At 44.7% G+C, this 15,902-nt stretch overlaps 2 protein-coding genes and 2 non-coding genes across 5 annotated transcripts; 2 read left to right on the top strand and 2 right to left on the bottom strand.

The window, feature by feature from the left end:
- The first annotated feature begins 2,983 nt into the window (after window positions 1–2,983).
- On the top strand, window positions 2,984–3,091 carry Trnay-gua. Its single transcript has 2 exons — window positions 2,984–3,020; window positions 3,056–3,091. It is a non-coding gene; the product is annotated as a tRNA-Tyr (tRNA).
- Window positions 3,092–9,508: 6,417 nt separating this feature from the next.
- On the bottom strand, window positions 9,509–9,580 carry Trnae-uuc. The gene has a single exon. It is a non-coding gene; the product is annotated as a tRNA-Glu (tRNA).
- Window positions 9,581–10,004: 424 nt separating this feature from the next.
- Window positions 10,005–11,141, top strand: LOC120901483 (cytosolic Fe-S cluster assembly factor NUBP1 homolog). The gene has a single exon (XM_040309462.1). It carries the CDS (start codon window positions 10,123–10,125, stop codon window positions 11,098–11,100), a length of 978 nt encoding a protein of 325 aa, XP_040165396.1. The 5' UTR covers window positions 10,005–10,122; the 3' UTR covers window positions 11,101–11,141.
- Window positions 11,142–11,659: 518 nt separating this feature from the next.
- On the bottom strand, window positions 11,660–15,308 carry LOC120901484 (protein RER1). Of its 2 annotated transcripts, none has more exons than XM_040309463.1 (6): window positions 14,882–15,307; window positions 14,667–14,724; window positions 14,264–14,599; window positions 13,903–14,104; window positions 13,605–13,822; window positions 11,660–13,516 (listed from the first exon to the last, which is right to left on the bottom strand). In XM_040309463.1, exons 3-6 carry the CDS (start codon window positions 14,333–14,335, stop codon window positions 13,442–13,444), a joined length of 567 nt encoding a protein of 188 aa, XP_040165397.1. In that variant the 5' UTR covers window positions 14,336–14,599; window positions 14,667–14,724; window positions 14,882–15,307; the 3' UTR covers window positions 11,660–13,441. The 2 variants fall into 2 exon arrangements, with proteins under 2 accessions (XP_040165397.1, XP_040165399.1); XM_040309465.1 differs by having other exon boundaries at window positions 13,400–13,516; window positions 14,667–14,718; window positions 14,882–15,308.
- Between the last annotated feature and the right edge of the window lie 594 nt (window positions 15,309–15,902).

The raw sequence follows: 15,902 nt of genomic DNA, 5'->3' as shown, positions 1-15,902 counted from the left end.
CAAACAACAGCGTGACATTGTAAATAGAAATTTGTAGCACACTATATCACCGCATTTGATCGTGTTGATCTAATTCCCTCTCTCTCTATCGAACCCACCTAACCTGGAAAGAGGGAAAGTCGATCAAAAATTCATAACATCGTTTAATGATGCTATTAAACGGTTTCCCTTTACACTAGAACAACAGCACAAAACCCACTCCCACCCCTAGGGAGGATGGACGGGATATTTGTGTGCGGTGTGAATTGTTCTTTTGGGACGCGCATACGCGTTTTTTTTGTTCCTTTCTCCCCAACCACGCACCTTAATGGTCGTGAAAAGTCGTCGGCACGGGCACACGCGTAAACAGTGTGAACTAAACCTTCCCCTTCACTAGGAGATTTTCGGTATTTACACAATGCGTTTCACACACAAACACGGGAGAAAATGGGGGAAAACCCCGCACAAACAATATGTTTCTTGTCGCGTGTGGATGGGCTGGGCCGGGGTGGTTGGTTGTGGGTGGGTGGTGGGTTTGGTCGGGACAGATTTCACACACACACACCACGTTAGCGAACGCTAGTTTGTGCAAGGGTGGGCGATTATTGCTAAAGGAAGCAACAATCAACACGATCGTGTACGGTGATTGCGGTTGCCACCAGGAACCACCAGTTAACGCCCACTGAAGGAATTGGGGGAAGGAAAAGAAGGGTGTGTTGTAATGAAATTTATTTTAATTTCAAAACAATTTATCACAGCCCACAATCAATTGCGATGGCTTGTGCTGTTTGTGTCTTTTTGATAAAGGGGAGAATAATAAGCAAAAAATAGGCGGTTTACGAGAGAGAGACGAGCAATGCAGAAAGGATAATAGATCGTTTAAGCTCATAATACTAAAAATAGCTAAAAAACAAGTCCTTTTGAGAAAAAAGCTGATGAAATGTAATATTTATTCCACAAATCATCATCTAAGATAATCCTATCATAAAACTTTATCAATTGAATGTTTTAAATTAATATTGAACAGAAGAAAAGCATAGAAACGACAAGAAAAAGATGGAAATCCAATATCATCACACGAAAACTCGTCACAAACAAACCGGAGGAGGGAAGCGAGTAAGTGAGGAAAACAAAAAACTTTTCCCTGACGTTCTTCAACAAAAATTGTTTCCTCCTTTTCATTGGTGTTTGGAGAAGTCAACGGAAACGATTCAATAAAGCGGACGAAACCAAACGAGGTTTAAGCGCTGTGTTGGAAACCGGGGGTTTAGGAAGATGATTTTTATTAGATTTGTTTCCTTCATCAAATGAACAGAGCGTTGACAGGGCGAAGGCGTATAGTATATATAAGCTGGCAATGGAGGAGCTTTTCGTTCGTCTCTATGTCTGTTGACTGAAGCTGCACTTGACGTTGGTGGACGGAAGTATTAGGTTGAGATGAGATTGGGTTTTAGTCGAGATTGTAACGGAAATGTCATATAAAAATGTGCTTGAGGGAGGAGATCAGGGAGTGAGCAATTGAGCTGAATTCGATCGTAATTTGAGTCCATAAACAAAAATGTGTTGAAAAAGTTGTTGGTAGCACGATTCAATCGATTCAATGTTAAAGTTTATTTTACATGAAACGGAAGTTATTATTTAAAAGTTTAAGCTTCTCCGAAAGCAAATTACCGTCAGCACCAACAAACTATACAAATTCACTGAGCCTTATCCAATACCCAACCTTCCGAGGGACTTTCTGACTAACGGCTCCCTAGGCCACGCACCAACGATAAGCAAATTATCTCACCTCAAGGCGGACCTCCGGCAAAGCAAATCGTAAAATAATTAACTGAAAAATAGTTTTAAAAACCCCCACCATACCACGCATTATCAACGATTATAGCAGCTTACGGTAATAGATTTGTGTAGTACTGAAATTATGGCAAACAACAAAACAAAAACTCCAGGGTCCGATTGCTTCCATTTTTGGCTGAGACCTCGGGTGCGGTTTCTCACGGCGACTTATTTCGGGCAAACAACACAGGACAACACAATAAAACAAAAAGCTCACATGCTCGGCCAAGTCTGCAAATGCCACCGATTTCTGCCATTGGGGGAGATTGATTTCGTCCATCCAAAGCCGCCGTCGGCTGCAAATCCGGCTGCTAAGAAGCCGCTGATCCTTTATTACACATGACCCTTGGGTGAGGGCAGCAAACACCTTCGACTGCTCGTCTCGCAACGATTAGTTTGAATTGTGCGTGCGTGTGCGGTTTACGCCCTAGAAAGGAAAAACCGAGCAGGCCTTGCAATTATCGGATTGAATTTCCGTAACGCAAACAACGCCGCTGACCGCAGCCCGGTGTCTTAACGGATATGGGCAGGTAAAAAGAGGGGGAAAAGAGCGCAAGAATATCCGAAGTATGGCAGAAACAGAAGCAACCAGTACCAGCGTTTGATGGGGCATATCTATTGCCTTTGTTTTGGCCACGAGGAAACCGTTTTGTTCTCTTCTCCTTGCGTTTCACACAGAAACTATAGACACAGTTGATTGGTTTTTCCTTCTACTCCGTTTACCTTTCTTCGCCCGTTTATGCTCTGTTCTGTTCCAGTGTTTTTTTACACGCCATTGATCTCTGTTCAAACAAGAAAAAGAGAGAAACATGGCCGTCAATGGAACATGAAGTTTGAACAAACTACCGCAAACAAATAGGAAGATAAGCCGAAGATTGATCCTATTCAAAGATTGGGGTTTTCAATCAGATTGTTTCGGACACTTGCTTGTTCTTGCTGGATTGGCATGTCTGGGAGGGGTACAGAAAACAATCAAAGGAAACAGTTGTGTAATGGGCAAAATCATTAAACAATAAGCTTCAATTTTACATGTTTTTTTTTGGGTAAACACAATAATAACGTAAAAAAGAGCAATTAAATTAAGGCATTAAAAAGGTCTTAAGATAATAGACACTGTTGATGCTCGTGCTTGTCTACACTTTGCAAGCGTATGACCTTCCATCACGTGCCTTCGATAGCTCAGTTGGTAGAGCGGTGGACTGTAGACAGCGATAGCGTGCGCGCATCATCGGTAGAAGTAATCCATAGGTCACTGGTTCAAATCCGGTTCGAAGGAGAGTTGATCGATAGAGGTTTTTTGCAAACAAAAACTTTTTTAAACTTCTTTTTAATCTTCCATATTTTTAGCATCGATCTATTAATTTTTGTTTCTATTTAATTCGGCTCTTTTTACTGAATAAACTCCATAACACCGAAACTCATCATAGCATCAAACTGCTTATAATCCAAAGTATTATAACACACAACCCGACAGGTCTCGCAAGGCTGCAATTCAATGAAAGTGATGGCTTAGCTGCACCAAAGAATGGGATTTTCTCACCTCAGCAGCTTTCACCTTGGAAGGATCTACAATTGGATTTCCCTCATTCCCATTGCCCTCTGTCGTTCTACCTGCTCTCCTTCGTTCGTCGGTGTGTGTGTGTGGGAACGAGTAGTTGCTTCATTGATCAACATCATGTCAAAGATGACCTGAATCATAATGCTTATGAGTCTCTTTCCTTCCATTTGCAGTAATAGCGCTTACCGTTCTCATCGAACCGCTGGCAAGCGAGCTACGATGCAATCTCACCCACAATAAGGTTCTTTTTACGCAGAATGTAATGATATAAATGCGCAGCGAGACCACAATACACAAAAAAATACAGAACAAACTAAATAAATCCCTACAAAAACCCGCCAGTCCAGATTTTCCCCCATTTTGCCATGCAAAAGCGTTCGCTCGGCGGGCAAATGAATAGCTTTGTGCCCTTCCCCCGTGGTTCTCGCACGAGTTTGGTGCACAAGATTTATCTTGCACCAGTTTATCACTTAATTAACACGTTAACACGTGTAAATGATCTGCTTGTTGATAATTAATTGACACCAACCACCGCTGCCGTTGCTGCTACACACTGGCCAAATATCGTGCGCGCAAGAGAAACCTCCGTTTCACTTTCTGGCAGGGTTCTTCGTCACTGGAAGGAATACAAATGGCCTCTGGTTAACGGGAGGGGGAGCAGTGTATCTAAAGCTAGAAGAATGTACTTACAGTGGTGAGTGTAAATGTACGACAAAGTATTTTAGTAGCAAGTCTTGTTCACTAAAAGCTCTATGAATGTCGCCTAAAGGTATGCAACATATTGACACGATATGATTTGATCAGTAGCTTGAATGGTTTATTAAGGCCCTTATTGCATTATTCTTTTCTTTGCATCAAACCAAACTATAAAGCACTTACTGTACACCGTTCCCGACCATTTCCGAACCCTCCAATCCTCTTCCTTTTACTCCAATCTCAGCATTACAGAATGTCTTGCTTGTTCACCCTCCCCTCAGATTGTGCGCAAAAGGTCTGGTGGCGAGGGGTGTGCGTAGGCCGACGGGTTTTCCCGTCCTTACCATTAGCCTTCTGACGCCCGTTCCCTTCCCCCCCCCCTCGCACCTTGGAAGTGAAACAACTTTATTAAATTTGTACCAAATCCCTTCGTACCGGCACCATCGCTCCTTTTCCCTAGCCCAGCCAAGGGGAATACACACCCATAAGGCGAAGGCGAAGGCGGATACAGGGCAGCGAGGTGTATTTTCATCAAACCACAAAATGAATATATAAATAATCCCCCGCCGGAACGGGGACGATATAGAGACACGCGTACCACCGACAAAGTCCCGTGGCCGGGATGGCCGGCGTGGGTTGTTTCCTTCACTTTTCGCTCCGCTTTCGAAGTGGAAACTTTTGTGGCAGAAACGGCAGAACGGTATAAGTGGGATGGCGAGTGAGGGAGCAACGGCAACGGAGCTATGGCCAGCTCGATAAGTGAGTGAAAGGATGCTTGAGCATTTGAAAGGTGAGCACTCCAAGTAGCGTTGTGGGTAGCCGGGAGGGAATATGGAGCAAAACGGGCAAGGCCTGCTTAGAGCACCGAACAGGCGAAGAAAATGGCGTCTGGTGTATGCCCTTTTTCCCCGGGTAAAGAGCAGTAGAGAGAGAGATCGAGAGTGAGAGAGAGCGAGAATGAGCTCCACAAAACCACTCGGAGGGAAGGTGAACCAGCCTTCACGACGACGCACAAGCACCCCGGAAGGAAGTCAGCCATTTTGGAGGTTTCGCTTTCGTTTTCGGTTGGGTACGTTCCGGCAAAAAAGGAGAGCAAATTTGGGGGGAATTGTTTTGTGTGTAAAAGTGGAAAAGCTATGGAAGAAGGACTTTAATATTGAAAGATACTTATTTGACTTTTATTTAACTTTACTTTCATTTTCAACTATTATTGTAACTTGACATCTTCAATGTAAGGACTAATTGCATTCTTACTGATTTGAAGTCTTATAAAATATTTAATTCAATAATGTTTATATTATCTTTCATATCATATACTACATGGTCATATGCTTAACAAAAAGTATTACAACTATCAATAAACCGTCACCAACTTATCTTATCATATAAATGGTATCACAAAAACATCAAAATAGCCCACACACCATAAAACCGTATTGTCCTTTTGCAGTACAATACAAGCCGTTCTTCGGAGCAACTAACAATTGACAAGAATGTCCACCCAAAGCGCACTACAGCAAGGGACAGAAAGGAAAGCCCCCAAGTGCACCGACTTTCTGCACCGCTACACTAACGGCTACAATTTTATTATCATTCATGCGTATCACCGAAAACTAAATGTACCATAAATTATGTATTCATCCCTGTTCCCTGGCACTAGTCCGTTTCAGTGCTCAGACAACTTGCCAGTAAGCAGACGAAGAAAAACTCACGGCAAATGAATAAAACGACATTCTCACTCCCTCTCATCCACCCACAGAAAAAAACATCCTCAAATACCAGAAAGCCTAAAGAGATTAACCAGCAGCAAATCAAGCAAATCAGTGAAATATGCCCACTGTCAACACTGAATGAAATAAATGGCTAATGAGCATTGCGCACACGTCTTGTCACAACACTGCAGAGTTGGTTGCGAAGCAGAATAATGAATAAAAAAGGGACACACTATTTGTTTGGGAAAAATGTCCCCGTTCCATTGCGAAAACCGGAGTGGTTTGGACCATTTTTTGCGATTTAGGGTTGGGTAAAATAAAGGGTTGGGTAAAATTTAGGGCGCTTGGGTAAAATAAAAAAACTTACCCAAAATCAATTCACTCAATTGATTTTTTTTTCTCCTCTGTTCCCTGCAGCACTGTTTTTTTTTGACTGACTGAGGGTGACCAACTACTAAGGGTCAAGTATTTGCAGGCAGGGGTTGAGAGAAGATAAATAGCTGAAGTGGGTCAAAGGAGACAGTGTGTTTGTGTTGTTTCTCGGAAAAAGCAAAACGAATGCGCCTGAAACTATGCAAAGTGTTGTTGGAAGTAGAGTTTTAAGAAATGCGCATTGCATATCTTCCGAAACTAAATGTGCAATTGCATACCTTTAGGCGAGAAGTGTACATCATTTTTTTTTATTTTGCTGGTGCTCTGGAAATTCAACAAATTTCTCACATATTACTCATTGCTCCTTTTATCATTAATGCTCTTCATGTATGCTTGTTTCTTATCTGCTTAATACGACCACATCGTTACGAGAGATATGGAGGTATTCATCATCCCCGGCTATCATTACTGTACATCGTCGTTTCGATGAGTCGCCCTGTGGGCAGCCTTAACTTCCGAAATGTCCCTAGAAGATACAGTGGTATAAAAAAAGAAAGAAAAAAACACACATACACCGGAACAGAGCTGTCCAGACTGTGCACCCAAAATGTCTCTGACGGCTCTGACCAAATAGACCGGAAAAAGTGATTTCTGCTTCATCGTTACCGTTACTGTTACGCCCCATACGCGTGTGATCAGCGTCTTCAGGCGTGCGTTTTTATATCCCATGTCTATATGGGCCTTCACCCTCCCCCCCCCCACCCCGGGACCACTGTGTGTCCCCCGTGCAGTGCTTCAATCGTTCTGGGCACGTGAACAGAACAAGTCAGTAGTGCCGAGCAACAATAAATTCCGGTCCACCAGAACGACAACAATTTCGGTCCTCCCTTGGCCGCTGCCGCTGACAAAGGCACTTTAGGCGAGATGTGTTGGTCGGTGTCGGTATCTGTCCTCGGCGGTGATGGCACATAAATTACGATCCCTTTCATTGACGGTCTAATCATGTGAGCGATTCTACCGGCGTGTACCGGCGCTGCTTGGCCAGCGGTTCTGCTCGGCCGGTCGTTTGATTGTCGTTCGTGTGCTGTCTTGTTTTTTTTAGCGTTGTAAAGGCTGTGAGAGATGGGTGGTGATGCATTTTTTTGTTGTTGCTATCACAATATTACGCGGTATAAGCATTGTTTGGGATGTGCTTGTCTACTGCTGAAAACGATTATTGCGCAATGGTTGGATTCGTATCGTGTATGCCTTTGTAGAAGGAACGATACAGATGGCAGATGGGAGTTAAAAGAAACAATTGAAGGAAATAAACGAAGAATGCTAAAAGATATCCAAATGAAGATGTTACTGGGAAAAAACCGGACCATCATTGTACTCTATCATATAAATAGATTTGAAACTAGAGAAGGCTGAAGTAAAGATGAAAATACTTAGTTGTAGTACAAAAATAGACAAAAGGATCAGAAAATTGAAAAAAAAAAGATAGAGAGTATAGTAAAATCGATACATATAAAGTGGAACAAAACTAGTAACAAACCTACGCAATTAGTGCAAAGCAAGAATTAAAATTATACGACTTAATAAATATTCAAAAATTCAAGAATCACAACCTACATTTGTAACAAACATGTTTAAGGATTCAAAGAAAATTCCTAAAATCTGGAAAACTATATATTTTTATGATTTTCTATAAAAAAAAAAAATGATAAATGAAATGAAAATGAAATGAAAATGAAATGATAGAAGCAAATTATTGAAACAATATGCACAACAAATGAAGCAAATATCTTTTCTGTTGTAATTTTCTGACTGTCTAAATCCGTCCCACGAATCTTTTTGTATAAAAAAACGAGGTGAAAAGTAAAGAAAGTGACGCGTGCCACCCATAAAGCCTCACGGGGAAGGTTCTGTACAAACAGTTGCTCCCGATCTGTGCTCGTTCGACACACTTTTCCGGTTGTCATAGCCTTGTCCTTCCCTGACCACTCCTGTTACCCCCCCCCCTCCCCCACTCAATTCATTCGGTCACATCATCCGGTCATCCGTAATAACATGTTCATATAAACGGTGTTCCTTCGCGGTGGCGTGGCGTCATGCAGATTGCACACTCATGTTTTCGCTCTTTTTATCTACCATTTTAAGCGGGGGTTAGCACGTGGTCGGGTGTTTGTTTTGTGACACAATCAACCTCCCACACTTGTTTGACCCGACCTTTCGGAGGTTTCACTCACTGTTCTCATACCCAACAACTTATGACTTTCCCAAAAAAATGGTCAAAAGTCGTCTTCCATTGACCTCTCAATATGATGGCAATGGGAAAAAATAAACAACTTTTTTGTTGTCGTGTGTTTTGCTTGCCTGCATTAGGAATATTGGTTTGTTTTAACAGCATCGCATACATCGTGGTCGCGCGTCGTAGCGCGTCCTTGTTTGATCACGATCAAATTGCGATAGAAAGCGGCAACTAGGGATGAAAAGAATGGGCCTGTTTGATGGCTTGTTTGGTAGGTGATTTTATGCTTTATCCGTGAGCCGTGGGATGGTAAATATTGACTTGTTTTACGAGCTACAAATTGTTCACCATTCTACGGTGGTATGGTGGTAGTCTGGGTTGTTCTTTAGGGAAAGACAATCAAAAACTATAATGGAAATCGATTTGGATGGCACTTTGTTTGGTAGCAGGGCGTGGGAAATGCTAGTTGATCGATGCGTAACAAAATAGTGCGTGGCCAATAATAGGATAGTTCGCATTGAGGAGAAGCAATTGTCATTAAACTGAATCACGCGAAAAAACGACATATAATACTAAAATATTTATTTCTTTTTTGTTCCGAAGTACTCCATCTGTAATTCTTTCGTATCAAAGAGAGTCCTTATATATGAAGCATTTTCATTCCATTTGATCCATATTTAAGGGTATCTCACCACAATCTAATGCTACCATATGGCAGGGGTCTCCAAACTTTTCTGTTCGCGGGCCGCATTGCTTTACATATAATGGTGTTGAGGGCCATTTTTCAGTTGCCTGTATCTAATGCAAAAGTTAAAGTTTTGTCTTTATAAGAAAATACTAACATAATATACAAAACTTCTATGGCTTTCTATTATTTAGGCTTGAACTACGCCTCTGAAAAGCAGCACTTACATTTTCTTTTAAATAGTCACAATAATTAACTATTTATTTTAACCTTCACAAAGATGCCACGGGCCGCATAATAGGCTCTCGAGGGCCGCGGGCCGTAGTTTGGAAACCCCTGCCATAGGGGAAGCTCAATGAAGCCTCAAAATGACGCTAATTATACCCTTTACTCCTTCTTCATATCTACTATACCATACCTAAATAAAAAAGGGTATGTTCCCATACCGGGAATCGAACCCGGGCCTTCTGGGTGAAAGCCAGATATCCTAGCCACTAGACCATATGGGAGATGATTAGATGGAGATGTCATAATCAGTTTGTTATAAATCAATAATTGCAAACTCATTGCAATGTTCAAGATTATCCAAAAACAGTGGTTGTTAGAATGATTTGGAGTAAAATACCGTTTCAAAGATCTGATCTATCATCAACACCTACTCAGCATCTTATCAGCACGAATAATTCAAACTCGAATGACAAAAAAGAAGGAGATTTCATTCTAAATAAAATTAATCACCCCAATTTGAGTGTGCGTATGTATTGTTGTTTCCAAACATCCTCCCCAGCTGCATGTCCCTGTTTCGTCGATAAACTTTAGCAAAGCTTTCGTCCTTTCGCCATCAAGCTTTCCGGCTGACCAAAATCAGCTTTCCGCCTGAAAAAGACTATGCTTTGACACGCCTGCATTTGACAGCTGCCGTCAGCTGTTTCATCTTCAGGCACAGTTTGTTTACATCCTGCCGTGCCGTACGCAGCGATACGCAGCGAGCTGCGAAAACCGAATTTTCCCTGTTTTGTGTTGTTTTCCGCGCTTTTACTTTCTTCACACAATGAGCAGTGGTGCCGACGTTCCAAGCGATGCTCCAGCCCACTGCCCCGGCACACAGAGCGACGATGCGGGCAAAGCGTCCGCGTGTGCCGGCTGCCCCAATCAGCAGCTGTGTGCGACCGGTCCGAAAGGGCCCGATCCGGCAATCGCACTGGTCCGGCAGAAGCTGGCCGACGTGCGCAACAAGCTGCTGGTGCTGTCCGGCAAGGGTGGCGTGGGTAAGAGCACAGTGACGGCGCTCCTCTCCCGTGCCATGGCCCACCGCAACCCGGACGAGAACTTTGGCGTGCTCGATATCGACATCTGCGGTCCGTCGCAGCCACGCGTGCTCGGTGTGCTCGGTGAGCAGGTGCACCAGAGCGGTTCGGGCTGGTCGCCGGTGTACATCGAGGACAATCTCAGCCTGATGTCGATCGGCTTCCTGCTCGGCAGCCCGGACGATGCAATCATCTGGCGGGGGCCGAAGAAGAACGGCATGATTCGCCAGTTCCTGACCGAGGTCGACTGGGGACAGCTGGACTATCTGGTGCTGGATACGCCGCCCGGCACGTCCGACGAGCATCTGTCCGCGACGACCTTCCTCAAGGGGACGGACGGTTCGTGGGGCGCAGTGCTGGTGACGACGCCGCAGGAGGTCGCGCTGCTCGACGTGCGCAAGGAGATATCGTTCTGCAAGAAGCTTGCCATCCCGGTGGTGGGCGTGATCGAGAACATGAGCGCGTTCGTGTGCCCCAAGTGCACGACCGAGACGCGCATCTTCCCGGCCCGGACTGATGGCGGCGGCGCCGAACAGATGTGCATCGAGATGGAGGTACCGTACCTGGGCCAGCTGCCGCTCGATCCGCGCCTCACGAAGTGCTGCGATGAGGGGAAAGATTTCATCACCGAGTTCCCGACCAGCCCGGCGGTGGTGGCGCTGGAGGAGATCGTCACGAAAGTGAGACAGTTTTTTGGCGACGGAAAGGGCGAACGGCAATAAAACTGCATTCCGGTTGAATTTACGTTTATTGTTTGATTATACACACCTGTGGCCTTTTTCTTCCGTTCCAAAATATTCCACCCGCTAGTGACCGACCGTTGATTGAAAACGTTTCCATTTTGGGAACAGAAGAAGCAAGATGAATAATTGAGGGGAAATACAACTCTTTCCTGTCCCCTAACCGCAAACCAGTGTTTGTTGTACAAAGCACGCGCCCTACTATCTCTTCTTATCGCGGTGCGTGACCGCTAGATGATCTTCTATTGCCATCATTACAAAAAACGGGCTACTAGATGACGATTATGTTGAAAATGTAATTCATTTGTCAGATGCATCAAGTGCGAATTGCGGTCTGCTATCTTTCAGCTGAGACATGCATTTATCAGACCTTGTATAGGAGCCCTTTCACGATAAGAAGATAACTCACACAAAGGCCCTTTTCTCAGGAACTTGAACCGAAGAAAGAACTAGCGACATAAAAAAACATAAGAAAAAAAAACCAAAAAACCGCATCAATTTCTCATTCATCTAATCAGTGAAATGGCTTCGTGCTGTTGGCTACGTTTAAATGATTCACTGTATTATTTGGATCATGTTGTGTTAGGATAGTGTGTACACACACACACACACACGCTGCGTTAATCTGTCCTCTACCCCACTGGCGTGACATCAGTAAAAAGATCCTATATTTCTGATCTATTTCGGCTTGGTTTTGGGAGTTGGGATCCCCATTCATTCGACCCGGATCAACTAAATATCGTGGGGGCGCGCACTGTGTGTTGGATAGAAACTTAAAATTATGGAAAAAAATAGCTAGATTTCTTGAAATATGTCCTCGTTTTTGGGGGGTAAATAGCATTGAAAACGGAAGAACACAAAATACCATTGGCGGGATATAATTAGAACTATTTCTTGAAAGAAAAAAAACGGTAAAATAAAAATACAATAACCAAGCGAAAAGGTGGTGTGGTGGTGTGTTGGATATAGAGAAACAATAAAGGAGAGGGGAAAATACTTCACAACGCTACTTACACGCAAATACGGTACCGATAATAATAATGAACCTAGTATATGAAACGCAATATAATTACAGATAACATTTCTAAACCCATCGCTAGTAATATGTGGTAGAATTCAACTAACTTAATAGCGTGATCTTATTCGCTTCGCTTGCCATTTTATAAATGATGTTCCTCTTCTTTTTTTTTGGTTCTTTGCTTCTTCACAAAAGCTGATGTTACCCCTTCGCTTTTCGGGGGGACCGAAACTTCTAAATGTTCTTCTAAATTTACAAATTCACACACTGTGTTGCTTGCTCTTCCGTGTGGTGTGTAAAAAGAGCCAAAGGGGGGAATTGGTTCATTTAGCAGACTCATTCCGAAGAGCCTAGTTATTCCTATTAGTTATTTTACACAACTGGCAATTTTTTAAAAAAAGCGGGAAAGTTCAAACGAGAAACGGAAAACGGAGGATTGTTTACGATTTTTTGTTTAAAAAAGGAAACAAAACTTCAATTCAAATTATTATGTTTTCTTTTGCTACGACGTAAGCACAAAATCAATACCAGCAGGATCTGCTCGGTGCGGGTTGGCTACAGGCGTGGTACAAATACACCTATACCTGTGCTCACACTCGCGCACACGTGGGAAAAAATGTGTTTGTTGGGGGGGAAAAGAACTAAACCGAACCGAACCAAGAAACGGCTTGCCGCCATCGTGCTACCATCGCTCTACTGACGGGTGGGAAGGGGAAACAGATAAAATGTTGCACTACGCATTAAAACGGGACATTAAGGAGCGAGAAAATAGGGACGAAAGTTGTAAAAAGAAAGCAGAGAGGACATATCCCTGATGATTGAAAGAAAGCTACACGAATCAGTGGTAAAAAAACAGAGAGAGATGAAAAATAGGCCACAATTTTTGTTGGGGAGGGAAGGAAAAAGGAACCTTTCTCTCAAAAATCATTCCCACAACGGCGCATGATGATCGGCCTTTGCCAGATATGGAGACAGGGCTTCCCGGGTGTGTTTCTTGTTTGCTTCTCAATGATTGAAGGGATCGGGCGGTTACGGATCGGAGTACTTTTCAGCTGTTTTTCATTCCCCCTGCACTGGTTATCTGTGTCCTTCTCTTTTTTAGACGGTTGTCACCGATGAAGAAGGCATTCCTCCGACCGCGGACGGGTGGACACCGGCAAGGACCGGGGACGTGGCGGCGGTGGCCGGGAATGGAGCAGCAGCGCCTGATGCTGCAGCCACCGGCCCGACACTACCGCCGATCGACGACGAGGAGGACGAGGACAACGACGAAGATGATGCTGGTAGAGTTTGTGCTTTTAATTGTCACTTTTCCTGCGCCACCGGCTGATAGCGCGGCTTACTGTGGGTGAACGGCAGGTATCGGTACTTGATCATATGCTGCAAGCGAGGGGAGGGGAAAGAAAGCAAAGATAGCGATTAGAGAGATAGGTTTGTTGGTATACACACGCGCACGGAGCGTAATTACCCTAATTTGCCGCTTCATCGTAATGCAGAACAGGGTGATAAAGTATAGCACCAAAATTGGCCAAAAGACCGGCACGTTAAACATATCGAAAAAGGTGCACACGATACCGATCACCGTGCTTTTGCTGATGGCGTACCAGAACTTGAACTCCGGTAACCGCCGTATGAAGGGTCGGAACTCTTCGTTCGACTTCGTGGGCAGCTCTGGACCTTGGTCATCTGCAACAAGATAAGAGTAAGCAGTATGTTGTAGCAACAGCAGTAATGCCAATTTAAACAAACAAGCAGCAGTGCCTTACCGTCCAGATCGAGTGCCGGATCGATTTTCGGCGTCAGGAACGCGATGAACAGATTTAGATGATAAATGCCGAGCGCGTACGTGACGATGTACCAGCCCTGTTTGGTGAATACTCGCAGGAGAAATAAACCTACCAACCCCAGCGCAGCCGCCCACCGCACCTTCGTGTGCGGTGTCCATTTGTCCAGCTGCAGTTGATAAAGCTACACAACGAGAAAAAGAGAGCGCGGAAGAAAAACGGCTGTTTTAAATGCGTCTGCCGATTGTGGTGATACAACAGCCGTTGCTTGCCACCGTTGGACTGCCCTTAAAGGGCGATTAAAATACAATTAACGACCGTCGGCCGGGGGCTGTCGCTTTACCTGTCCTAGTCGCTTAAAGAATAGTGCCACCACATTACTGCTAGCCGGCGATGAAGTTTCCTCGTTCATCATCTTGAATGATGCACCGTCGCGTTGCCGTTAGTGTTGAAGCCAATGTTGCGCTTCCGTTGCTATCCGTGACGTTCCGCTCCTCTCCCCGACAATCAAAGTCGCTCCGAACGGAGTTGCTAGAGGTGCAGTGTGGCCACTGCTTGCTCAATTTGCAGGCAGTTTGCTCGCTCCCCCCCCCTAGCTGCGACAATGTAATCCAATTATGTGCGTGTTGGCTGGCTGGTGACGTTTCGAGAAGGGTGCCCTGTATCACGCAGAAGTAACCTGAAAATAGCAGGAAGGGGGCCGTGAGTGAGAATGAAACGCTGTCCAAATTCCGATCTAAACTTACTTTGCTTTGAAACTCAACAATCCTTAGGCCAGACGTGAGATAGTGGAGAAACCTAAAACTTTAATCGAAAATGAAAACACACACGGCACGATCAATAACAAGTCTGTAAGGGCGAGAGCATCCAACAGAGAACCGTATGAACCTGTCTCTATCGGAGTACGGTGGCACAAAGTTTAACTCGAAACACAAGCAAATTGGAAAACGTTAAAGCGTACCCAAAACTGATTAGCCAAGTGCGGGTGGGTGGGGAAGCACACGCATTAATATTCGCCCATACCCCCAGGTGCCTTCCTGCTCGTATCAATCACGGCCGGAGCTGTTACATAGCGTACTGTGGTGTGGAGCACACACACACACACAGTTCAGCAGCACCAGCACTTGTTTTGCCTTTCCAGCCCCGAAGCCCGACGGGATGATCCCTCTGCTGCAACCGGTGTCACGGGTCACGGATACACCGGGGTTGTTGCTATTTTCACCACCCGCGGCGAGATTGCTGGTGTGATTCGGGGCGCGTGGGTGAAATATTTTGGCGAAATGCACGGTATTTTGGCGATTTGTTCTTGGAATGACGAAAAAGTGATGACCGTCACAACCACGTCAATCCTGCCGGAGCCCTCTCGCGTACGGCCACCAGTTGTCAAAACGGTCTGTTTGCGAAAGAACGTATGTCTGTGCTGAGAAGATTGCGAACGGGAAAGGTGTGTGTAGTAGTGATGGGCAAAACGGCTTCGAAGCCAGACAATTTCGGAGCCGGCTCCGCTCCGACGGCTCCGGAGCCGGCTCCGGATCTGCACCAACGGCTCCGGAGCCGGTTTTAACACAAGGCATTAACCAAACAAACTTTTACAATGAAGCTGCAATCAAGGAAATCCGTAAATAGTGGAGTAGGTCATGTTTAAAGGAATTTATCAAAAAAAATCGATGAGTTTTGAATATTGTTAAGAAAGGCGAGACCAACGAATGCTACACAACGTCATGCATATCAATACTGCAATCACATCGTGTGTTAGCTTCCACACGTGCGAGAAGATATATTCGTTTTTTATAACGATATCATACGGTACTGTCTCTATCGCACCTTTAGTCCGGAGCCGTTGGTCCGGAGCCGTTGATTCGTCGCCGGCTCCGGAACAGTGGGCCCGAAGTCGGCTCCGGAGCCGTGAGTGCAGAGCTGTTAGTCCGGAGCCGTTGGTGCGCTCCGAAACGCCCATCACTAGTGTGTAGTATGCGAAGAAC

Source organism: Anopheles arabiensis, chromosome 3 (genome assembly GCF_016920715.1).
Source record: "Anopheles arabiensis isolate DONGOLA chromosome 3, AaraD3, whole genome shotgun sequence".
NCBI classification, from domain to species: Eukaryota; Metazoa; Arthropoda; class Insecta; order Diptera; family Culicidae; genus Anopheles; species Anopheles arabiensis.
Note: the sequence above shows the minus strand (reverse complement) of the source record. Positions and strands in the feature narration are given on the sequence as shown.

What these genes read in the sequence shown, in the direction of transcription:
- LOC120901484 (XM_040309465.1), bottom strand. Translation starts at nt 14,335, where the DNA reads ATGATGAACGAGGAAACTTCATCGCCGGCTAGCAGTAATGTGGTGGCA. An exon ending in TCCGGCACTCGATCTGGACG is followed by an intron (nt 13,823 to 13,902) that starts GTAAGGCACTGC and finishes ATCTTGTTGCAG; the next exon opens with ATGACCAAGGTCCAGAGCTG. An exon ending in CGATGAAGCGGCAAATTAGG is followed by an intron (nt 13,517 to 13,604) that starts GTAATTACGCTC and finishes CCTCGCTTGCAG; the next exon opens with CATATGATCAAGTACCGATA.
- LOC120901483 (XM_040309462.1), top strand. Translation starts at nt 10,123, where the DNA reads ATGAGCAGTGGTGCCGACGTTCCAAGCGATGCTCCAGCCCACTGCCCC.